The sequence below is a fragment of the Oryx dammah genome, unplaced genomic scaffold (assembly GCF_014754425.2).
Source record: "Oryx dammah isolate SB20612 unplaced genomic scaffold, SCBI_Odam_1.1 HiC_scaffold_2, whole genome shotgun sequence".
NCBI classification, from domain to species: domain Eukaryota; kingdom Metazoa; phylum Chordata; class Mammalia; order Artiodactyla; family Bovidae; genus Oryx; species Oryx dammah.
The window spans coordinates 154,358,052-154,383,253 of record NW_024070186.1 but is presented as its reverse complement, the minus strand read 5'-3'; the positions used below and the strand labels follow the sequence as shown (position 1 = coordinate 154,383,253).

The 25,202-nt window shown below is 43.3% G+C and overlaps 1 protein-coding gene across 3 annotated transcripts in view; it reads left to right on the top strand.

Moving 5' to 3' along the window:
- The first annotated feature begins 276 nt into the window (after nt 1-276).
- The window catches only part of TMEM50B (transmembrane protein 50B), a 40,066-nt gene continuing 15,140 nt past the window's right edge, over nt 277-25,202 (top strand). The window contains exons 1-4 of one of the 3 annotated variants that reach the window (XM_040228367.1): nt 277-463; nt 19,655-19,794; nt 21,769-21,881; nt 23,165-23,232. In XM_040228367.1, the coding sequence (XP_040084301.1) occupies nt 19,696-19,794; nt 21,769-21,881; nt 23,165-23,232 (280 nt within the window). In that variant the 5' untranslated portion in view covers nt 277-463; nt 19,655-19,695. Of the gene's footprint in view, nt 464-604; nt 1,085-19,654; nt 19,795-21,768; nt 21,882-23,164; nt 23,233-25,202 lie in introns of those variants that run through there. The other 2 variants (XM_040228385.1, XM_040228376.1) reach the window with 2 other exon arrangements.

Sequence of the window (25,202 nt, the reverse complement as noted above, 5' to 3'; positions counted from 1 at the left end):
CGCCGAAGGGCCTATAGGCAAAGAGAGCCCCTGCCCCCGGGTCCCAGGATCCCCTCTGCACGCGATCTCACAGATGCTACACTTTGAAGTTCCTGAGCAGAGACGCAGCGGGGCTGTCACCCAGAAGCAGATCTCGGGACCGGTCCGGTCTACGCATCCGCGAATCAGAGGACTGGGAGTCGGGCGGGCGGTGCCCTAGCCCCGCCCTCTGGCATCCGGACCCGCCCCGGAGCCCCGCCCCCGAGCCCCGCCCCGCCCCGGCCGGCCACTTGCTGCGCGCGGATTGGCTGCCGCGGTGCGCACGGCGCCGCGCCCCGCCCTGCCGGCGCCCTCAGCCTAGCGCCGGTCGAGCGCTCCCCTCCCGGGGCTGAGGTGCCGCGGAGGACGCCGGCTCGGCCGCGGCGTGGCCGCCTCCGCCTCTGCGTGCGCGCCCGGGGTTCGGCGTGGGCTTCGGGGAAGCCGGGTGAGTGCTGGCGGCCCGTTTCGAGGGAGCGCGAGGGGACCAGCGCCCGCCTCCGAGGCGCAGGGAGGCACCCTCGGCCCGCCCGGGGCCTCCCTGGTGCGCGGCGCCGCCGCCGCCGGGAGGGTCGGGGTCCGTGGGGCGTCCGGGCGGCGCCGCCCCCCTCCTCACCAACCCGCTCCGGTGACCATGGCCGGCGCTCGGAGGTTGGGGTGGGGGAGCGCCGCGGTCTCTCGTCGTCGCGTTGCTTGCCCTGAAAGGTTTCCATCTCGGAACTGTCGGCTTCCCGGCGCTGCTGGGAAGGGGAGAGAGGTGCGCCGGCGCGGGCCCCAGGGCGACGGGCCCCTCAGGGGCTTCGTCGCCCCTGTTTGCGTTGGCTCTGAACCCTTCCTTGCTGGGAATGTGGTCCGTGTTGAGTGGACTTTTCCGACTCTGTACAGAGGTATGGCGTGGAGATGGAGAAGGATGGATATTCTTTGGAAGATTGATTGTACAGGGTTGGGTGTCCTTTGAGATACAGAGCAGCTCGTGTCGCAAAGGTAGTTGCCCTGGGGACGGCCGTTCTCGTTTTTAAGCAATAAATTGACTCTCGAGTTAATCACGGGAAGGTGCTTAACTTGAAAGGTAAGTACGTGACCTTCTAAAGCCAAAGCGCTGATGATGAGAGCCACTGTGCTAGTTCCCGCCCCGCTGCTGACGCTGTGTTGTGTGCGCGTTGGGGAAGGATTCAAGCCTAATGTGTGTGTGTGGTGGGGAGGGGGGAGTCAAGCCTCGTGTGTGTGTGCGCGTGTGTGTGTGTGTTGGGCAAGGATTCAAGCCTCCGATTGGAGTGAATGTGTCGTCAGCCTTGTGCCTCTCAAAGACCTTGATTTTTCTTCGCAGTGTGCCACCTCTTCTCTCAAACTCCTCACGTACCCGCACTATAACACCCCTTAGCTTCACAGTTCCCAAGCCTCTGACTCTCAGGCTTGTCACACTTCTTTTCCATCATCTTCAGACACTTGTCATCTGTTTTTGCAAGCATAGTTTTCAGACGTAGAACAAACATTAGACTTTTTTTTTTTTTAAGCCTATAATACTGTTGCAAGCCTCTTTGTCCTTAAAAAGAAAACCCGAAGTTATCTTGAGTATCGATGCGGCAGGAAAGGCTGGTTTAATGAGAGCAGGGGGAGGGCGCAGTGTTCCTCTTCCGGAGACACGCCTTCCCCACCTCCATCCTCCTCCGCCCACTGGGATTAGGGCCTTAACTTCAGTCATTTCTGAATTCACTTCTGGACTCCAGGGTAAAGAATTTATCTTATTTTATCATTATAGACTCCTTTAAATGATTACCGTAATACATTCAGGTTGTGAACTTTTTTTTTTTTTTTTAATGTTACAGATGAACTTTCACTCTTCACTTTCATGCATTGGAGAAGGAAATGGCAACCCACTCCAGTGTTCTTGCCTGGAGAATCCCAAGGATGGGGGAGCCTGGTGGGCTGCCGTCTATGGGGTTGCACAGAGTCGGACGCGACTGAAGTGACTTAGCACTTAGCATAGAAGAACATCAAGTGAAAAATGGAAACCAGGGAATTTCCTGGCAGTCCAGTGGTTAGAGCTCTGCACTTCCCCTGCAGGGAGCAGGGATTCTCTTCCTGGTCTAAAAGCTAAGATCCCAAGTGCCAAAGAAAAGAAACAGCACAGAAGTGTATCAAGTAAAAGGTTAGAATAAGTTAGAACTCCTTGTTTCTTTACTTTGCACCCTCAATCCCAGTCCCTAGGAGGGGATGTGCTGTGTTAAGTCACCTCAGTTCAGGTCAGTCGCTCAGTCGTGTCCGACTCTTTGCGACCCCATGAATCGCAGCACACCAGGCCTCCCTGTCCATCACCAACTCCTGGAGTTCACTCAGACTCACGTCCATCGAGTCAGTGATGCCATCCAGCCATCTCATCCTCTGTCGTCCCCTTCTCCTCCTGCCCCCAATCCCTCCCAGCATCAGAGTCTTTTCCAATGAGTCAGCTCTTCGCATGAGGTGGCCAAAGTACTGGAGTTTCAGCTTCAGCATCATTCCTTCCAAAGAAATCCCAGAGCTGATCTCCTTCAGAATGGACTGGTTGGATCTCCTTGCAGTGCAAGGGACTCTCAAGAGTCTTCTCCAACACCATAGTTCAAAAGCATCAATTTTTCAGCGCTCAGCCTTCACAGTCCAACTCTCACATCCATACATGACTACCTCAGTCTTGTCCAACTCTTTGTGAGCCAGTGGACCATAGCCCACCAGGCTCCTCTGTCCCTGGGATTACTCCAGGAAAGAGTACTGGAGTGGGTTGCTGTGCCCTCCTCCAGGGGATCTTCCCAACCCAGGGATTGAACCTGCAACTCTTACATCTCGTGCATTGGCTGGCAGGTTCTCTGCCAGTGGTGCTACCTGGGAAGCCCAGTGAGGGGGTAGTACCATGATACTGTTGGGCAACCTACTTAATAAAAGGACATAATCATATCATCGTGGACCTACCTCATTTTAAAAATGCTGTAAAGCATGCAATTGTTTAGAAGTACTTTAATATATTTTATTGGTCCCTTATTGGTGAATGTTTTGGTTGTTTCTGAGTTTTAGCCATTAAAAGATTTACTATGTAAATATCTTTGAAAATTGTAGGATAAGTCTCAGATAGTTTAAACGGACTATTGTATTTTAGAGTATAATTTTCGTGCTCTTTTCACGTGGAATCTTTTTGTAATTTGAAGGACTTTCAATTTAAGGACAGTAGCTAATTTGTTTGATTTAAATGCATTTCTTAGTATCTGTGTGTCTTTTAATATTTAGAGACTGGATCAAAAAATTTGTTGAGTACCAGGTTAGATAATGGTGAATTTTTTAACCTTGTTGCCACTTAGGGGTGTTGACTTTAAGGTCATATTGACTCACTTGATTGGCTTAGTAGGAATGAGTAGAGGGCCCTCAGGAAGAGAAAATGTGAACAGGCATGTTGTGTAATACCCTCTTGTAATCCCCCCGGAATATACAACAGTAACTGGAATTCTTGTTCTCTTTTGAAATAACTTCCTTTTGTTGTAAAAGGTATCTCAGGTATGGAGATGGTTGTTGGGAATAAATACTGTTGCAGCGATCAGCACTGTATCTACAGCCACATTAAGAAAGGAAACATTTACATCTTTCTTCCAGAGGGAGCCTCTATCGTGAAAGAAGTTAATCTTTCTCTTGCTTTATCAAATAAACATTATACACGAATGCATAAATATACACATATACGTATATGTACACACATGTAAATATTTACATGTGTTAGTATATTTAGTCTTGAGTGAATAGTGTTAAAAACATTACATACAAATAGCATGTTTCAAAGTTTTATTTTACTGTTACTGAGAGTGCTGCCAAGAATAGGTTTTTAAGAGCACTTCACTTTTCACTTCCATCCGTTGGAGAAGGAAATGGCAACCCACTCCAGTGTTTTTGCCTGGAGAATCCCAGGGACGGGGGAGCCTGGTGGCCTGCCGTCTGTGGGGTCACACAGAGTCGGACATGACTGAAGTGACTTAGCAGCAGCAGCAGCAAGAAACATATCTATGTAGTCCCTAGAGAAAGGACTGTCTCAATAAAAGTGCTGAGTTAGATATAATTGGTTAATGTTCCAGAGGGCAACAAAATCATAATACCTTTGTGATGAATCATTTCTACAAGGCTATAATGATCATACCTTATTAATTTTTGCAGTTAAGCACAAACCTTATAGGACGATAAACTGTGTCTTTATTAACAGTGGATTATTCATTAAATAAACTGAGATAAGGAAATTATTTCCCCCAGAGCCCAGATGAGGTCCAAACAGGCTTATTAAAAAAAATGCTAGTGCTTTCTCCCTTTGAGATTAAAATTTTGTTTCCTAATTGCGAGCACAATGCTGACCATGTAAGGAAAGGACAGGATTTATTGTCACTTTGAGATGAAAGCTTCCAGGAAAAACGAGGGAGACAGAACAGCTTCAGCTTCCTTGACTTTTACGAACAGGGGCCCTTTCTGAAGGGGTCAGTGGGCAGTGTTCTGGGTGAGTCTTGGGAGACGTTTACTACCGTCTCAGGGGACCTGGGAGGCTTTAGTGTGAAGCGAACACTGGAAGGACAGCAGAGATAACGGTCAGAGGGCGTGGCTGGCTCTCCGTCGCCTTCCTGCAGTTACCAGGGTAGGTCAAAGCAGAACCTTCTGTCGGGGAAGTGAGTGTCCTTTGCTGCTGCTGGCTGCAGGACTCCGAAAGAGAACAGGAACTGCCTCAGTGTAGTATGATCAGGATCCAGCCAAGCCCAGCTGAGGACGGGTTAGAAGGAGTCTGGGCCAGGTTCACGGTCCTCAAGTGAAAAAGCTGGCAGAGCAGTGGGACCCCGCTTCGTTCCAGCCGGTTGTCCTCGTCTGGGGGCCCAGCGGGGCTCTCATCAGCTCTCCTGTGTGGGGATCTTTCCTGTCTTTTGTCACTTTTCGCTCGCTCTGACGGCACTCAGACAGCAGCAGTTTCCCGACCAGGAGAATTGTGATTCCTGATCCTTTGTATGTGGACCTTTTGTTTGTTTTTCAATTTCCGCAGACTGTTTTCTGCTTTGACTTCAGCGATTTGGGGGCTTCCCCAATGGCTCAGTGGGTGAAGAATCTGCCTGCAATGCAGGAGATGCAGGTTCGATCCCTGTGCCAGGAAGATCCCCTGGAGAAGGAAGTGGCAACCCCCTCTAGTATTCTTGCTTGGAAAATTCCATGGACAGAGGAGCCTGGAGGTCTACAGTCCATAGGATCTCAAAGAGTCAGACCTAACTGAGCACGCACACACACACATTTTCTGCTTTGACTTCAATGATTTGAAATTTAAAATGGTCTGTCTTAGTGTGGGTCTATTTTCATCCATTATTTTGAGTATGTGATAGGCCCTTTAAATCAGAAAATACAGTTCTTCCTATTCTGGAGAAATTTTCCTGAATATTTTATTTTTCTCCCTCATATTTTCTCTGTAGTTCCTCCTGAAACACCTGTTTTGGATGTGAGCCTTGTAAAGGTCTTCTCATTTTCTTACCTGTTTCCTTCTGTTTTCCATCTACTTACGGCTGGATTTTCTTAACTTTTACTTCCCAAACTTTATATTTGGATTTAAGAAAACCCCACAGTTATACTTTTAATATTCAAAGGTTATTTTTTAGTCTCTGAGTGTTTCTTACGATAACATGCTGTTCTTGCTTTAAGATGCAATATGTTCTCTTGTTTCTGAGGTTGTAATGATTTTAAGCTTCCCTTCTCTGCATAGCTTTCCAGACTCCTGTCTGGAAGGGATCTGGCTTCAGTCTCCTACACCAGAACAGAGGAATGGCAAACTTCTGTCCAGTTTTCAGGATGATGCCTGAGTCTACCATTGTGCACGGTATCCCTCAGTCCAGAAGGCCAGATGTAGGGGAAACCTCAGGCTTCTGTCTGGATATGGATGAGGCAGTTGCCAGCCCATGGAGGGCATGGCAACCCTCTCCAGCATTCTTGTCTGGAGAATCCCCACAGACAGAAGAGCCTGGCGGGCTACAGTCTGTAGGATCGCAAAGAGCCGGCCATGACTGAAAGACCGAGCGAAGAGAAAAGGGACAGGTTCTGGGCCCTAACTTGTTTTCCTGTGCTGGTTCTCAGCTTTCCCTGCTGCTGGCTTGGACGTCCAGCCTTCTTGGGCGTGCTCCGTCAGTGACCATAGTCCATCCGCTTTGCAGCTTTCAGAATTTTACTGCTCTTGTCTCCTCTTCTCATCATTGTGCTCACGACTCCTTTTACTGGTTGCAGTCTTTAGTGACATTTCAGGAGGGAGCAAAATGAGATGCTGAGATACATCTTCACCCAAAGATAGTAATAGTTGTTTTTGACCAAGTGGTAGCTGAAACTCCAATACTTTGGCCACCTGACGTGAAGAGCTGACTCATTTGAAAAGACCCTGATGCTGGGGAAGATTGAAGGCAGAAGGAGAAGGGGATGACAGAGGATGAGATGGTTGGATGGCATCACCGACTCGATGGACATGGGTGTGGGTGGACTCCAGGAGTTGGTGATGGACAGGGAGGCCTGGTGTGGTGCGGTTCATGGGGTCACACAGATTCGGACACGAGTGACTGAACTCAATGGCAGTACTGCCATAAACAGAAGGCCGTCTTCAAAGCGGTCCTATGTTTGTGATGTTTGCGAACCCTCTTGGTGGGTAGTGGTTGATAGCGTCGAGTGAGCCCATGTTCTGAACACTGCCTGTCTTAATTCTCACTTATTGAGGGACGTGCTATCATATCCCCAGTTTACACATCAGAAGACCAAAGCCTAGGGATATTTAAAGCTTGAACAGTTGTGGACTCTGCAGGGGGAGGAGGGGATGAGACAAACGGAGAGCAGCATTGGCATATATGCGCCACCATGTTTAAAATAGACAGCTCGTGGGAACCGCTGTGTAGCGCAGGGAGCTCAGCTTGGTGCTGCATGATGACCCAGAGGGTGGGCTGGGGAGGGGGAGCTTCAGGAGGGAGGGGGTATATGTATGCTTACATCTGATTGCCATTGCTCTACAGCAGAAATCAACACAACATTGTAAAACGATTATCCTCCAATTAAAAAAAAAAAAGCCTGAACAGTGCCAGTCACATAGCAACTATTCCATTAAAAATGGAATTAAATGAGCCTGGCCAGGAAGGCACAGGTGGGAAGAGGCTGATGTAGGCGAGGGCCCAGGCTGGTGCTCACTCCACGGACTGTACTTTCAGCTGCCTGGGTGGTGGCTGGCGCTGGAGGAGGGTAATTGGTGTCTAGGCGTCTACTTCCTTTGTGCCCTTTGGGAACGTTCTTACTCAGGTCTTTACCTGCTCATTACTGTTTGCCAGGTGGGTTCCCTTTCACCTACTTGGGTTCAGAGCTGTGACCTGGGGACACGAGTGACTGTGTCACTCCTGAACAGGGGAGGAGAGCATTTTCTGAGCAATCCCAGAAGACGCAAAGATTCCCAGGCAGGGCTCCTGCGGGGAAACCTGGGTAAAGGTGGCTTCCGAGAGTGAGTGATGTTTTCCTATGGTTAGGTCAGCTCTGGGGTTGTGTAGCAGTCATCTTATTTAGGTAGCAACTCATGATAATCTGCCGCTCTATTTTTTTCCAGCTTTTTATTATAAAAAATTTTAAACATACAGAAAAATGGAACAATAGATTTAACATTTTGCCATATTTGCCTCATTTTTTTCTTTGCTGAACCATTTGCTCATATGTTGCTGACACTGACACCTCACCCCCAAATAGTAAGCAAGCATCTCCTAACCAGGTCATTCTCTTTACATAACCACAATTCTGTAATGTTCTCTGACCTGTATTCTGATTTCCCTAGCTGGCCCAGACTGCCTTAAAAGGTTTTTTTTTTTTTTTTTTGAAACGAGGACCAGTAATGGCTTACACATTTCACTTGGTTGGTTAATTGTATTTTTTGCCATAGATGAGTTTAATGGTGAAATCTTTCGAACCTTCTAGTTCGTATTGCTTTTGGAAACTACTTCATGACTGGAAAGATGATGGTTCTCAGAATCTTCGAAATGGAAGGGACCCTTGATGTCATCTGGTCCAGTTATTTCCAAACTTGGCTGATGTGTATCCTAAAAGTTGAATTGGGGGTTTGTCTGTAGACAAAGAGGTGAAGATCCATTCCAAGGACATAGATATATAGAAATAGATACAGAAATGTATAAGTGAATATATTGAAAATATTTAACAGTTCGCCTAACAGTAGGTGTTTGGTAAGTATTGGCTGTCTTCTCCCTTTTATTTCTTTGAGACTGGAGTGAAGAGTGCCTCAGGCTAGTAGGAGATAAGGAAGCTATATTAGAGGGAGACTATAAGTATCCTGTGTCATTTGACTTTATCTCGAGCCATTGAAAGTTTTAGAATAAAAGGCATGATCCCACCTGAATTTGTTTTTAAACTACTTTTTTTTTTTCTTGACTGTGCCGTGCAGCTTACTGGATCTTAATTCCCCAACGAGGGAGCAAACCCATGCCCAAGTAGAAGCAAGGAGTCTTAACCACTAGGCTTCCGGGGAAGTCCCCCAATCTGAGTTTTAGAAAGTTCTGGCAGAATATGGCCTTGAGAAAGCACAGAGGATGGTTTTAAGAAATAATATGCTTAAATATATTGTCGTGGCAAGATTTTATTTCCTTCACTGAAATAACACTTTTTATTATCAGTATTTACAAATTATCAATTTAAATAAACCTAGATATAAAGTAGACTCTTCCTTTTTTGGTGACAGGATAATGAGACATGTATTGCATTTCAGAGTTTGAAAGACAGAATAGTTAGATTCAGTCATTCAGCAAGTATTGGAGTGCCTTCTCTATGCCATGTACTGTGCTAAGCTCTGGGAGAACCACAGTGAGCAAAAACGGACGTGGGTGTCCTTTGTGGAGCTTACTTTCTTCAGAGGGAGGTAGGTATTGATCACATAAAAGATTAATACTGAAATGCTAGGGGAATTAGATCTGGCCATGGAGTCAGGAGAGCATGGAAGCCGTTATCATCGTCCACTTGGATTATTTCAACAACCTTTTAACTGGTTTCGCTCCTTCCACTCTTCCCCCGGCAGTCTGTTCTCCCCACAACAGCCTAAGAGACGCTTTTAAATTTAAGGCAGACTTCTCAGACTCCCTTGCTGCTGCTAAGTAGCGTCAGTCGTGTCCGACTCTGTGCTACCCCATAGACGGCAGCCCATGAGGCTCCCCCGTCCCTGGGATTCTCCAGGCAAGAACACTGGAGTGGGTTGCCATTTCCTTCTCCAATGCATGAAAGTGAAGAGTGAAAGTGAAGTTGCTCAGTTGTGTCTGACTCTTAACGACCCCATGGACTGCAGCCCACCAGGCTCCTCCGTCCACGGGATTCGCCAGGCAGGAGTACTGGAGTGGGGTGCCATTGCCTTCTCCGTTAGGGCTCCCAATTTTAATCAGTAAAGATGAAAGTTCTCACAGTAGCCTATGAGGCTACCCTGTTGGCTCTCTGGCCTACTTTCCGAGCTCACTGACTCCACTACAACCTTGCCTGCTTCCAGGTTGCTCCTTGAATAGCCAGTCCTGCCCTGGGGCCTTCGCCTTGCTGTTGTTCTGCTGATGCCCACATGGCTAACTCCATGCCTCAGCTGTCGTCTCTTCAAGGGGGCCTGCCTCTTCTGCCAGTTTGGCCTTTCAGCTGGCCCCCACCATCGCCCACACTCCCAGGGCCCCTAGTCTGCTTTGTTGTTCCCTGCAGGGCATTTATCATTTTCCAACATGGTCTATAATTTACTATTTAAATTACGTTTATTGTGTCGTTTCCATCTCCCTTCTTTCCCACTGCCAAAGCTCCACGTGGCCAGTGCTTTTTATCTGCTCGTTGTTCTAAGTGTCCACAGCAGGGCCTGGCATGTAGCCAGCACTCCGTAAATAAACCTTGAATGAATGAAAGGAAAGCTGATGTTTGAGTGGAGAAGTCATAACTAAGGGGACATCTGGCATCACGAGTGGGAGTTAACCAGGTGAGCTGGGGATGGAAAGGTAGGTATCACGCGGAGGGGGCGTGGTTTGTATGGGGTGATTCATCAAGTGTAAGGCACTACCAGAGAAACGGGGATCACTGGGGAAGAGAAGAGAAAATATTTCAAGAGCAGCTTGAGGAAAATAAGTGCTGGGCCGTGCTACAGCATCTTTGTCTTTAGAAATGGAAAGATGGTGAAAGGTTTTAAGCAGGAAGGAGATGCCAGCTTTGTGCCTTTAAAAAGCAATAACAACATTCTAGCTGTGGTATGGGGAATATATTGATGAGGGCACGAGGGGATGAGGCTGGATCGGTTGGGAACCTGTTGTCATGGGACAGGTGGGAGAGGGACCTCTCTCCATCACTCAGGTGATGGTGCTGGACGGGAGATGTGGAGAAGTTAGACTTGAGAGAGTTAAGTGAAAGTTGCTCAGTCATGTCCAACACATTGCAACGCCATGGACTATACAGTCCATGGAATTCTCTAGGCCAGAATACTGGAGTGGGTAGCCTTTCCCTTCTCCAGGGTATCTTCCCAACCCAGGGATCAAACCCAGGTATCCCGCATCACGGCGGATTCTTAACCAGCTGAGCCACAGGGAAGCCCTGAGAGAGTTAAAGGAGGCACAATCAGGTGAGGGATGTGAGAGGTAAGAAAGAAGTAAAGAGGAAGACACTTGCATTTCTGGCTTATGTAATCAAATGACTGGTGATTCATTAATTGTAGAGAATCCTGGAATAGGATCAGATTTGGAGAAGGGGACCGTGCATTTGAATTTGTGTTTGGACCTGCTGATTTTGAAGTGACTTTGAGACAGCCAGAGGGTGTCAGGCGAGTAGCTGGATGTATGGAAAAGTAAATCTGCGAATCAGCTGCATAGGGAGGCAGTATAGGGAAGGGTTCACCATTTTGAATAATTCATGTTTTGAATAATTAAAAGTTGTTAAGGATATTACTGGGGCAAATTGTATAGCTACACGATTAGAGTCTCCTTAAAAACCTAAGCTCCCTGTCCTTTACTTTGGCTTTTAGTTTTAAATCTTTTACCAAAATTGATGCTACTTCCTAAATTTTGTTTCTGTTAATAGATGATTTATAGGTGAGAGGCAAAGAAGCATCCTGAGATTAAGTATGTAAAATGTCTTTTCCAAAAGTATTTTAGCTCTCTGAATAATTCATACTGTTGGATCTTAAGGCCTAGAAAATATTCATACTGTGAGTGCCCAGAAACCAGGTTTGTAGCAACCCAAGAAGAAAGCTTGTATTCTCCAGACTCGCTTGGCAAGATTTGAATCAGCAGTAATCACACTGTCATTGTGGATCTCATCGGACGGCTTTCTTCTATTTCTGGGTGGTCACAGGGTTCCTGTAAATTGGGGCCCTTTCTCTTCCATCTTGTTTTTCTTGCTCTCTTCACCACAGGCAGTAGGATAGTAACTTTCTGCCCAAGAAACCAGAAATGAGAGAAATGCTGTGACTCTCTCTGGCATAGGTACAGTGTAATGGTCATGAAACAGGTTTTGGAATCAGATGTGAGCTTCAGTGGAATCCTGGCTTTCCTTCTTGCTAGAACTGACCTTGGGCCAGTTCTTCTCTAAACTTTTTTTTTTAGTAATACCAGAGAATTTTAGTAATTGCCTTAGAGTATTTGTGAGGAGTCAATGGAATAGTCTGTGCAAAGAGTTCTCTGAGGATGGAGTGGAGGTGTCTGTGATCTATAAGCACCTTGTAACTAATAGCCAGTAGTAGTAGTAGAGGTAGGGAAGATGTAGATTTTACTCTGTATGACTCTTACATGTTTAGTTTGACTGCCTCGTGAAGCTTGTGGGACTTTAGCTCCCCAGCCAGGGGTTGAGCCTGGGCCCTCGGCATTTGAAAGCACAGAGCCCTAACCGCTGGACCACCAGCGAATTCCCATAGATTTTATTTCTGTCTCTTTTGAGTCAGCTGTCTGATTATGTAGACCTACTATCTTGAACAGTATTTAAATTTTGTTAATTTCCTGATTTGGGGTTGGAGGGGTAACAGTTTTTTTTTTTTTTTTTTTTTTACAAATTGTAACTTGATTTAAAAAACATCTCAGTTGATTTCTCTGCCAGTTTGCTCACCCCCTGATGATGGGTGCCAAGTTTTATTCATCTTTGTTTTTCCCACAGTACCTTGCTTGTAAGATGTGTTCTGTAAGTACTCCATACATGTTCTAGAGGGGTTTTGTGCTGGTTAAGTTCCACTGTGTGTCATCCGCTGTGATGCCTGGCACAGTGATGCAAGGAAGGAAGGAAGGGAGTCGGAGATGAGCACTGAGTCAGTCCTCCGCCCTCTTCCGCGTTTCTTCCTCAAGATACCCTAGCTGCGCCCGTGACTTCAGCTACCACTTAATCACTGCAACCCTCCAGCCTCTTTTTCTGTCTTAAACCACTGTTCCATCTATGCATCTGTCTTTGGCACCTCTCCACCTGCAGGCCCTTCGTCATTTCAAGCCCATTATGCTCAAACTCTCCCTTTCTCCCTTCCCTGTTTTGGTTAGTGGTGTCTTGCCAGGCATTGAGCACCCAAACGTAGTCATTCTTAGCTCTTCCTTGCTTGTGGATAATACCATGCTAATATTTCTCAAACAAAACCCTTTTCTTTAGCCTGTACCAGTCTGGCATCAGCTCATATCGTTATTCTCTTTCTATCTAGAAGGTGTCTTTAATATTTTCCTTCAGTCCTTTCTCCATACTCCTGCGCCGAGAATTATCTTTCTAAATCACAGCACTGATCTTGTCTTCCCTGCTTACAAGCCTCTGGCGGTTCCCTAGTTCTCAAAGCAGGGACCTACAGACTGAGCTGTGGGCCAAGTCTGGTCTGCTGCCTGCTTTGTAAATTAAGTATTATTGGAATACAGGCATATACTCATTTGTCCACATAGTGTCTGTGCTGTTATAACAGCAGAGATGAGCAGTCCTGACGGAGATCGTTTGGTCTGCAAAGCCAAAAATGTACACTGTCTGGTTCTTTACAGAAGAAGTTGGCTAATCCCTGGCTTAGAGGGTAGGGATCAGATTTGCATAGGCTGAAAAATTCTTCTTGATCTTTTCCCAGACAGGTTAATCACCACCAGCACTCTTTGAAATACCATAAACGCTACCCTGTTTTCTTGTGTGCCTACATGATTTCACATTTTATTCCTTCTTTTTCATCTATCACATTCCTATTGTTCCTTCAAAACTCAGCCAAGTTTATTTTTCCTTTATCAAACTTCCCTCAACTCTTCCTGGCAACTCTTCTGTAACACTGTTTTTATATTTCTATTATAGCACTTTTATGTTATAGCCCATAGTTTATGTATATTTATAGCACATTTATTCTTCTGACAATGTCCCCTAAATTCTTTACGTTGATTGTGGTAATCATTTTTGTATACACAGCATCTAACATCATTTGGCAACTAGTGCAGTTCAGTTCAGTTCAGTCACTCGGTCGTGTCCACCTCTTTGCGACCCCATGAATCGCAGCACGCCAGGCCTCCCTGTCCATCACCATCTCCCAGAGTTCACCCAGATTCACGTCCATCGAGTCCGTGACGCCATCCGGCCATCTCATCCTCAGTCGTCCCCTTCTCCTCCTGCCGCCCCCAATCCCTCCCAGCATCAGAGTCTTTTCTGATGAGTCAACACTTCGCATGAGGTGGCCAAAGTACTGGAGTTTCAGCTTTAGCATCAGTCCTTCCAATGAACACCCAGGACTGATCTCCTTCAGAATGGACTGGTTGGATCTCCTTGCAGTCCAAGAGACTCTCAAGAGTCTTCTCCAACACCACAGTTCAAAAGCATCAATTCTTCGGCGCTCAGCCTTCTTCACAGTCCAACTCTCACATCCATACATGACCACAGGAAAAACCATAGCCTTAACTAGATGGACCTTAGTCAGCAAAGTAACGTCTCTGCTTTTGAATATACTATCTAGATTGGTCATAACTTTTCTTCCAAGAAGTAAGCATCTTTTAATTTCATGGCTACAGTCACCGTCTGCACTGATTTTGGAGCCCCCAAAAATAAAGTCTGACACTGTTTCCTCATCTATTTCCCATGATGTGATGGGACCGGATGCCATGATCTTCGTTTTCTGAATGTTGAGCTTTAAGCCTCCTTTTTCACTCTCCTCTTTCACTTTCATCAAGAGGCTTTTTAGCTCCTCTTCACTTTCTGCCATGAGTGGTGTCATCTGCATATCTGAGGCTATTGATATTTCTCCCGGCAATCTGGATTCCAGCTTGTGTTTCTTCCAGTCCAGCGTTTCTCATGATGTACTCTGCATAGAAGTTAAATAAGCAGGGTGACAGTATACAGCCTTGACGTACTCCTTTTCCTATTTGGAACCAGTCTGTTGTTCCACGTTCTAACTGTTGCTTCCTGACTTGCATACAGATTTCTCAAGAGGCAGGTTAGGTGGTCTGGTATTCCCATCTCTTTTAGAATTTTCCACAGTTTATTGTGATCCACACAGTCAAAGGCTTTGGCATAGTCAATAAAGCAGAAATAGCTGTTTTTCTGCAACTCTCTTGCTTTTTCCATGATCCAGCGGATGCTGGCAATTTGATCTCTGGTTCCTCTGCCTTTTCTAAAACCAGCTTGAACATCAGGGAGTTCACAGTTCACGTATTGCTGAAGCCTGGCTTGGAGAATCCTGAGCATTATTTTACTAGCATGTGAGATGAGTGCAATTGTGCAGTAGTTTGAGCATTCTTTGGCATTGCCTTTCTTTGGGATTGGAATGAAAACTGACCTTTTCCAGTCCTGTGGCCACTGCTGAGTTTTCCAAATTTGCTGGCATGTTGAGTGCAGCACTTACACAGCATCATCTTTCAGGATTTGAAACAGCTCCACTGGAATTCCATCACCTCCACTAGCAAAGATAGATGAACAAACAGATGGTAGTATGAAAGTTTGATCAAAGGAAAGAATTTTGAATTTTGGGACTTGGGTGTCTATGGAAATTGCTTAGACCATGTTTATATATTATTCAGGTGTTTGTTGTTTTCTCCTCTTGCTTTTTGCAGCTGTCCTTTGGTTTCCTAAACTAACTGTTTGGAAATTTTCACAACAGAATCATTTAAAATGCCCTCTAAAAAGGCATTCCCTGGTGGTCCAGAGATTAGGATTCTGAGCTTCCACTTAAGGGGGCATAGGTTTGATCCCTGGTTGGGGAACTAAGATCCTGTATGCTGCATGGCACGGGCAAAAAAAAAAAAAAAAAAAAGACTCATTTCTCTTTATAAAGAGTTACCTCTTTTAGGAGTGGCAATAATGACTGTCTAATGTCTAGTCAAGGCTATGGTTTTTCCAATGGTCATGTATGGATGTGAGAGTTGGACTGTGAAGAAAGCTGAGCGCTGAAGAATTGATGCTTTTGAACTGTGGTGTTGGAGAAGACTCTTGAGAGTCCCTTGGACTGCAAGGAGATCCAACCAGTCTATCCTAAAGGAGATCAGTCCTGGGTGTTCATTGGAAAGACTGATGCTAAAACTGAATGGCATCACCGACTCGATGGACATGAGTCTGAGTGAACTCCGGGAGTTGGTGATGGACAGGGAGGCCTCGAGTGCTGCGATTCATGGGGTCGCAAAGAGTCGGACATGATTGAGTGTCTGAACCGAACTGAACTGAACTGAATGTATTAGGAAACTTCCATTAGTTCAGTTTAATAATTTTGTTTTTTAAAAATTGCTACCAGGGTCAGTTTTATGGGAGAACATACCGGTAATTTCCTTGACCTCAAAGAAGTTTGTTTATTAAACATATTTATAGACATAGTACATCATATAAAAGGTTTTTCAACAGGCAAGAAGAATCAACAATTCATAGTTTTAATTACAGTGTTAATGTTAAAAGTCACTTTGCATTAAAAAAATGTAATTCATGCTCCGTGCAGCAGACTTTGAAAATAGACTGAAAAACACACACCATCTTATTAGCATCCATATGTATAATGATATTATGGAAGTACTGATGTTTGTCCTTCTAGCATTTTTACACACGTATGTGTTTATATATACTGCTGATTCTTTTTTCTAAAAAGGAAATAATGCAATAGATAGTTTTAATAACCTGCTTTTTTCACTTAGTCCTTACCATTTACTCATGCCATTCAATGTTTTTCAGAAATAAATATTAAAAAAGTTTTTTTCACATGGCATGTGGGATATTAGCTCCCCAACTAGAGATCACACCTGCACCCCCTGCATTGGAAGCATGGGGTCTTAACCACTGGACCACCAGGGAAGTCCCTCAGAAATACTTCTTTAAATGTCTGCATTCACGCCAAAGCCTTTGACTGTGTGGATCACAACAAACTGTGGAAAATTCTTGAAGAGATGGGAATACCAGACCACCTGACCTGTCTCCTGAGAAACCTGTATGCAGGTCAAGAAGCAACACTTAGAACTGGACATGGAAAAACAGACTGGTTCCAAATTGGGAAAGCAGTACATCAAGGCTGTATATTGTTACCCTGTTTGTTTAACTTATATGCAGAGTACATCATGAGAAATGCTGGGCTGGATGAAGCAAAAGCTGGAATCAACTTTCCAGGAAAAATATCAATAACCTCAGATATGCAGATGATGCCTCCCTTAGGGCAGAAACTGAAGAAGAACTAAAGAGCCTCTTGATGAAAGTGAAAGAGGAGAGGCAAAAAGTTGGCTTAAAACTCAATATTCAGAAAAGGAAGGTCATGGCATCTGGTCCCATCACTTCATGGCAAATAGATGGGGAAACAATGGAAATAGAGATTTTATTTTCTTGGGCTCCAAGATCACTGCAGATGGTGACTGCAGCCATGAAATTAAAAGATGCTTGCTCCTTGGAAGAAAAGTTAGGACCAACCTAGACAGCTTATTAAAAAACAGACGTTACTTTGCCCACAAAAGTCCATCTAGTCATAGCTATCATTTTTCCAGTAGTCATGTATGGATGTGAGAGTGGACTGTAAAGAAAGCTGAGCACCGAAGAATTATTGCTTTTGAACTGTGGTATTGGAGAAGACTCTTGAGAGTCCCTTGGACTGCAAGGAGATCCAGCCAGTCTATCCTAAGGGAGATGATCAGTCCTGGGTGTTCATTGGAAGGACTGATGTTGAAGCTGAAACTCCAGTACTTTGGCCACCTGATGCGAAGAGCTGACTCATTTGAAAAGACCCTGATGCTGGGAAAGATCGAAGGCAGGAGGAGAAAGGGATGAGAGAGGATGAGATTATTGGATGGCATCACCGACTCAATGGACATGAGTTTGGGTAAAGTCCGGGAGTTGGTGATGGACAGGGAGGCCTGGCGTGCTGCAGTTCATGGGGTCGCAAAGAGTCGGATGGGAACTGAGTGACTGAACTGAACTGAACTGATGCCATTTTATATAAGGGACTTCAGTGTCCACAGATTTTAATATCCAAAGGGAGTCCTGGAACCAAACCCCCTGTATATACTGAGGGATGACTGTATGTTTTCTGAAATGAATTTTAAGAAAACTAGTTATTTGGCTATGTCACATCTTAGTTGCAGTATGTGGGACCTTTCCAGATCTTTCACTGTGGTGTGCTCCTTTGCTAGCTGTGGTTCCACAGGCTCTGGGACGAATGGGCTCAGTAGTTGCAGCATGCAGACCTAGTTGCCCTGAAGCATGTGGGATCTTAGTTCCCCGACCAGGGATCAAACCCACATCTGCGTTGAAAGGTGGATTCTTAACCCTTGGACCACTGGGTAAGTCCTGGGAAATGAATTTTACAGTAGGAAGTACGACTTATGTTTTAACCTTCAGACATTGTCTTAAATTCATGGTGACCTTCCCCTAAACTTGCTTTTTAACTAGTTAGTATTTAATCTTTGATAACAGTTCATCTCCATGTCTGCAGACTATCTTGATGAAACATACCCATAATGCATACAGAGTAAGTCTTTAGTGCAGCTAAAGCATATCTAAATGATAAAATTAAAAAAAAACTCTTTGTGGGTAAAATTTACATACTGTAAAATACACAGCTCTTAAGTGTACACTTCACTAACTTTTGACAAATACATGTACCTGCATAATCAGTATCTCAACCAAGATACATACCATTTCTATCACTACCCCCCCCCCCCCAAAAAAAAGGTCCCTTGTAGTCAGTTCTCAGTCCCTGTAGGCAATCATGTTTTGATTTCCAGGAACATTGGTTAGTTTCGCCTCTTAAGCTTCATTTAAATAGCATCATACAGTATATACTCTTTTGTGTCTGTCTTTTTTCACATAAATCAGGTTTCAGAGTTTTTTTTTTTTTCCTGTGTGGTTATATGTTTTCATCCTTTTTTGTCCCTGAATAATATTCCATTCTATGGATTGATCATAATTTGTTTATCCATTTGTTCTTCTGTTAAGCATTTAGGTTGTTTCAGTTTGGAACTAATATGAATAAACCTGCTCTAAACTTCCTTGTAAAAATCTTTTTGTGTATGTGGACATATGTTTTTACTTCCCTTGGTAAATATTTAGAAATGGAATTGCTAGATTATAGGAAGGTTTATTTTTAACTTTGTAAGAAATTGCAACCAGAAATGTGTAAGATTTCCGATTGTTCTACCACCAACAGTCAATCTTTTTAAAAAGTCTTAGCTCTTCTGGTAGATGTGATATTTCTTTAATTTGCATTTCCCTGATGACTAATGATATTGAATGCTTTTTAAGATGCTTTTGTTCATTGTATTTTAATTTAATTAATTTATTGTTGGCTGCAGTGGGTCATTGTTGCTGTGTGAGGACTTTCTCTAGTTGCAGTGAGGGGTTATTCAGGTATTTAAGAGAGTTTATATTGCAGTGTTTGAGGCTAGCTGTTGGCTGGGCTAGCCTGGAACTGTAGACCAGAACACCTATATGTGGTCTCCTCACGGTACTGTGGTCTTAGATTTTTCATGAAGGAACCAGGACTCTGGTTTTGGTGTTCCTTACCTTGTATGATCTAGTCTAAGAAGTTACGTGACGTCACTTCCTCTGCTTTGTTGGTCAGCCCACCTTTGCTGTGCTGTGCTTAGTTGCTCAGTTATGTCTGACTCTTTGCAAACCCCTGGACTGTAGCCCACCAGGCTTCTCTGCCCATGGGGATTTTCCAGGCAAGAAAACTAGAGTGGGTTGCTGTGTCCTCCTCCAGAGGATCTTCCCAACCCTGAGATCGAACCCAGGTCTCCCACATTGCAGGCAGATTCTTTACCATATGAGCTACAGGGGAAGCCCAAGAATACTGGAGTGGGTAGCCTATTCCTTCTCCAGGGGATCTTCCCGACCCAGGAATCGAACCAGGGTCTCCTGCATTGCAGGTGGATTCTTTACCAGTTGAGCTACCAGGGAAGCCCCCAACCCACCTTTATTGTTGGCCTCAATTCAAAGGAAGGTACGTAGATCCACCTCTCAATTGGAGAAGTGTCAGAGACTTTGCTCATTTAACAGATACTGTTAGTAAGCGCCCTCTTGTGTCCTAGCAGTCGTAGGTACATCTCAGTAGATACTCAGTGTAGTACTGAATTTTTCTTCTTACCTATAGGAGATAAAGACCTGAAGTAAGGTCGTCTTTAAAGCTTTAAGAAAGGAGTAGAATATTTCACTTCTTAAAAATATTTCCTTACATGGATTTTTTTTCTTTTCTTTTTTTTAGAATATAGTATTTAATGAAAAATACATGCTCAAGTGGTGAAAATGGCAGGCTTCCTAGACAATTTCCGTTGGCCGGAATGTGAGTGCATTGACTGGAGTGAGAGAAGAAACGCGGTGGCTTCTGTGGTTGCAGGTATCTTGGTAAGTGGAAAGGCGTGGTTGGCGACATTCATGCTTCACCTTTCCCCCTGAAAAGTTATCTTGATTCCTTTGCACTATAAATAACCAAGATAAGGCAATTTTTGTAGGCAGTAGTTTTTTTTTCCTTCCTTTTTTGTTTTAGTATTTATTTATTTATTTTTTGGCCATGCTGGGCTCTCGTTGCTGTGTGCAGGCCTTCTCTAGTTGCAGCGCCCATGCTTCTCATGGCAATGAAGTCTCTGCTTGAGGAGCATAGCCTCTAGGGCACATGGGCTTTTGTCGTTGCTCGAGGGCTCCAGTGCGCGGGCTTAGTTGCTCCTCTGCATGTGGGATCCTCACGGACCAGGGATTGAACCCGTGGACCTTGCATTGGCAGGCAGATTCTTTAACTGCTAGATCACCAGGGAAGTCCTTTTTTTTTTTTTTTTATGCTTTTTACTAAAAATATCAAACATACAGACAAAAATAGAATGGTATAAAGAGTCCCTTCTTACCCCCTGTACTTAATCTTTGAGCTTCAAAAAAAATTAAATCATGGACTTCTCTGATGGGCCAGTGGTTAAGACCAGGATTCCGCTGCAGGGGGCATGAGCTGGATCCCTCCTCAGGGAACTAAGATCCCACATGCCGCAGTGAAAGTGAAGTTGCTCAGTTGTGTCCAACTCTTTGGGAACCCATGGACTGTAGCCTGCCAGGCTCCCCTGTCCATGGGACTCTCCAGGCAAGAATACTAGAATGGGTTGCCATTTCCTTCTCCAGGAGATCTTCCCGACCCAGGGATCGAACCTCGGTCTCCTGCATTGTAGGCCGATTCTTTACCCTCTGAGCCACTAGGGAAGCCAGAGGGCACAGTGCGCCTTCCCCCAGCCCCGCAGAGTCAGATCATGGCCAATCTTGTGATGGAAATCAAGCATTCCCTGCCCCCACCGGATAAGATACTTGCTGTATTTTACACGTCATTCAAGAGCTTCTTTACAATACTGGCATACTCCATCATGAAGTTTTGCATTAATTTTCTTGGTCTGAAGACTCTTGTTATAAAACTTTTTATTTTGAAGGTAAATGTATTCTGGTGCCTCCAAGGCCTGGAACGGGTTACGTTCCCTTTCAGGGAGCTCATCATTGAAACCACAACCACCTTGAGCTGGGACCAGAAAGATCCTGTTACACTTAATGTAAATTTCTCTTTTTCAGTGTATAGTTCTACACCTGAAGTCCAAAAGAAAAAAAAAAGTAGGACAAGAACTAAAGATAACTGTGAAGCAGTATGCATGCAGAATCTTTTGGGTGTTTCCAAGTTTTTCTTGCTCTCTAGGGTCATCTCGCCTGCACTTAATTTGCCTATGAAATTCCTTAGTAACTTTTCTACTTTGTCTGTTCAGCCTAGTTTACATAGAAACTTTACATTTTGCAAACTCATATTTAATCAGTTTTACAGTATTTAATCAAATTACCTATTAATTAAAATCATAGCAAGCTTAGATGTTTTCTTGGAGACGTGGCAACTCATTTGTGGAATTGAAAGTGCTTGGTCACATTAAAAAGGAATGTCCGAGTGCTTTTTAATATGAACAAGAGAGTGAAACTAGGTAATCAGGGAACTGGTTAGTTAAGAGAGCTTTGGTTGTATATAATTTAATGGTGCATTTATGGTGTATTTTATGTTTGTATATAAATTTATGGTGAAAGAAGCAGATAATTCATTCCTAGATAATAAATTTTTTATCTTGCACTGAGAGCAGAACATCAGAATCTTATACCGATTTGATTAGTTGGATTTACCTCATATACTATAAAGAAGTAAACAAGGGATTCTTATTTTTTATATTTCAGCATGTAAAACTCAAAGTAGACATGTTTCATTGCATGTTTCAATTATATGGTCCATAGAGAGCGTGAAATGTTAAGGAGCACGTAAGCCAAAGTGTCAGTGTTAGTACTGTCTTAACGACGTGGGCCCTTTCTCCTTCTCAGTTTTTCACCGGCTGGTGGATAATGATCGATGCAGCTGTGGTGTATCCGAAGCCAGAGCAGCTGAACCATGCCTTTCACACATGTGGAGTGTTTTCCACATTGGCTTTCTTCATGTAAGTATGAGGTAACTCTCAACTCAAGATTATTTTTCTAAAACCTTTTTTTTCCTCAAAAGTTTAATGCTGTCTGGAATAACTTCGATTGATTCTTTAACATGATATATATATATATGTGCTTATATCTATATTCCCATTTTATTAAAATTTTTTAAAATCAAGAATGACTGTTGAATTTAGTCAGATAATCTTTTTATCCTCTATAATGATTCAGCATGTGATTTTCAATCTTATATTTGTTAAACTGACAAATTACTATGTTTTATAGATCTTAAGACTATTTTTTGTATTTTAACATCTCTGAATATCAGCATGCTTCTCATAGTCATTGGTATCTTATAATTCATAATTTTTTCCCTTGCAGCATGAAAAATAATGGTGCATCTTAAAAATCATTGGCATTTTAGATTTAATCAAGTTTGTATATTTGTAGATTTTTTAGGAGGCAAGTAATCCTTGAATATTCTCATATATTCATCTTTTACCGTGGAGTATTATTTAAATGTATTACTTGACTGTATTTGCCAGTATTTGGGGGAGGACAGGATTAACCTTAAATTAAGAGATTGATCTATGGCTTTTCTTTTTTATTAAATCATTTCAGGTTTAGCCATTCTGTCACTTCCTAAGAGTTTAGAAGCTTTTTATGGATGTCTTTTAATAATTTAAAAAATATGTTAAATATTAAGATTATATAATTTTATTATAGTCAGGAGCTTTAAAAACATTTAAATTTGTAGAAGATGGATCTACTTATATTCATTCAGGATACTAAGACAGTTCCTACTACAAATGAACCTGCTCTGACAAAAGTGGAAAGAGAAGCTGAATAAAGTGAGCCTATTTATAATACATAAACCACATGTTCTCTGAATTTGAGAAATGGATGAGAGAAAGTCACTTGACTTTTAACACAAAGAGAAACTTTTGAGCTCTTGGTTATAGTGAGAGCCTTAAAATGGGGTAACACAGCAGGCCACTCACATAAAATAGGCAAGGAAATCAGAAAATGGGAGTCTCTTTCATAATCTCTGGAGGCAAGTGATAGTAATCCCTAAAAATTAAATCTTGTCTGGGTGTATTTTAGTAAAGTAAGACTACTGTAATATTTCTATCCATTAGGACATTTAAGTTAAAAGATACATTCAGTTATTCAGATGTTGACTTTAGTTAGAAAATGTTTCTCTTCTAAATGACTTGTGAAGAAGTCATTCCCTTCTAAATATCTGTGACTCTTTTAGCAGCCTGAAAGCTTATTGGATGATTTTGTCTTGTTCTAGGATAAACGCTGTGTCCAACGCTCAGGTGAGAGGTGACAGTTACGAGAGTGGCTGTTTAGGAAGAACAGGTAAGGCCCTTTTGAGTGGTTACTATATGCTGAAAGAGGGAAAGAGGGATTTATCAGTAGAAAAAACAAAGCCTCTTGTGAGTCTTTTTTTAGGGATGGTAATGATTATGTAGAATTTTTAAAGTTTTGCTTTTAAAAAAGTTTTTGTTATTTAAAACTTTAAGAAAGTTGAAGTTACTGGTTTTTGTCATGTTATATTGTCCATAGTATATAGATAAAATATACCATTCAGAATCAGTGGATCTGGACTCCAGGTTATTCTTCCTGTACTAATGATGGATTTATTCTTATCCCAAATGTTGACCAATAATATTACTTACAATATGGCTGATTGTGATTATTTAACAACAAAGTACAAACACATTAAGAAATCAAACCTAGGGCTACAGTGTTTTTCACATTTAGTTCTGATCACCTGAATAACCAACCCATAGACTACAACGAAAGTGTCTAGAAGAATCATGCTGTCTACATACATAATTTTTTGTTTGAAATCTTTTGATTTGTCATCCAATAGTATTTTTCTTTTATTCTATGACACATTCTATTAAAATCCAGGGGTTTGTTTCCAGTGGAATTTTCTTGCTGTATATGAGAAGTACAGGACTAGACATCCTGTTTCCATCCTTTAAGGATGAGAGAGGTTAACTTGTAATTACAGTCAGAAATTGGGAATACGTGGGAAAGGAATTTTGAAGGATGATTAGGAATAATAGCAAGCACTTGTAGAATTCAGTTCAGTTCAGTTGCTCAGTCATGTCCGTCTCTTTGCGACCCCATGGACTGTAGCACACCAGGCTTCCCTGCCCAAAATCAACTCCAGGAGCTTGCTCAAACTCATGTCCGTCGAGTCGATGATGCCATCCAACCATCTCATCCTCATCCTTCCGCCTTTAATCTTTCTTAGCATCAGGATCTTTTCGAAGGAGTCAGTTCTTTGCATCAGGTGGCCAAAGTATTGGAGTTTCAGCTTCAGCATCAGTCCTTTCAGTAAATATTTAGGACCCATTTCCTTTAGGATAGACTGGTTGGATCTCCTTGCAGTCCAAGGGACTCTCAAGAGTCTTCTCCAATACCATAGTTCAAAAGAATCAAATCTTCGACACTCAACTTTCTTTATAGTCCAACTCTCACACCCATACATGACTACTGGAAAAATGATAGCTTTGACTAGACGGACTTTTGTGGGCAAAATAATATCTCTGCTTTTTAATATGCTGTCTAGGTTGGTCATAACTTTCCTTCCCAGGAGTAAGTGTTTTTTAATTTCGTGGCTGCAGTCACCATCTGCAGTGATTTTGCAGCCCAAGAAAATAAAGTCTGTCACTGTTTCCACTGTTTCCCCATCTATTTGCCATGAAGGGATGGGACCAGATGCCATGATCTTCGTTTTCTGAATGTTGAGTTTTAAGCCAACTTTTTCACTCCTCTTTCACTTTCATCAAGAGTCTCTTTAGTTCTTCTTTGCTTTCTGCCATAAGGGTGGTGTCATATGCATATCTGAGGTTGTTGATATTTTTCCTGGCAGTCTTGATTCCAGCTTTTGCTTCATCCAGCTGGCATTTCACATGATGTACTCTTCATATAAGTTAAACAAGCAGGGTGACAGTATACAGCCTTGACATATTCCTTTCTCAATTTGGAACCAGTCTGTTTTTCCATGTCCAGTTCTAACTGTTGCTTCCTGACCTGCATACAGATTTCACAGGAGGCAGGTCAGGCGGTCTGGTATTCCAATCTCTTGAAGAATTTACCGCAGTTTGTTGTGATCCATACAGTCAAAGGCTTTTGGCGTAGTCAATAAAGCAGAAGTAGATGTTTTTCTGGAACTCTTGCTTTCTCGATGATCCAATGGATGTTGGCAATTTGATCTCTGGTTCCTCTGCCTTTTCTAAAGCCAGTTTGACATCTGGAAGTTCATGGTTCACATACTGTTGAACTCTGGCTTGGAGAATTTTGAGCATTTCTTT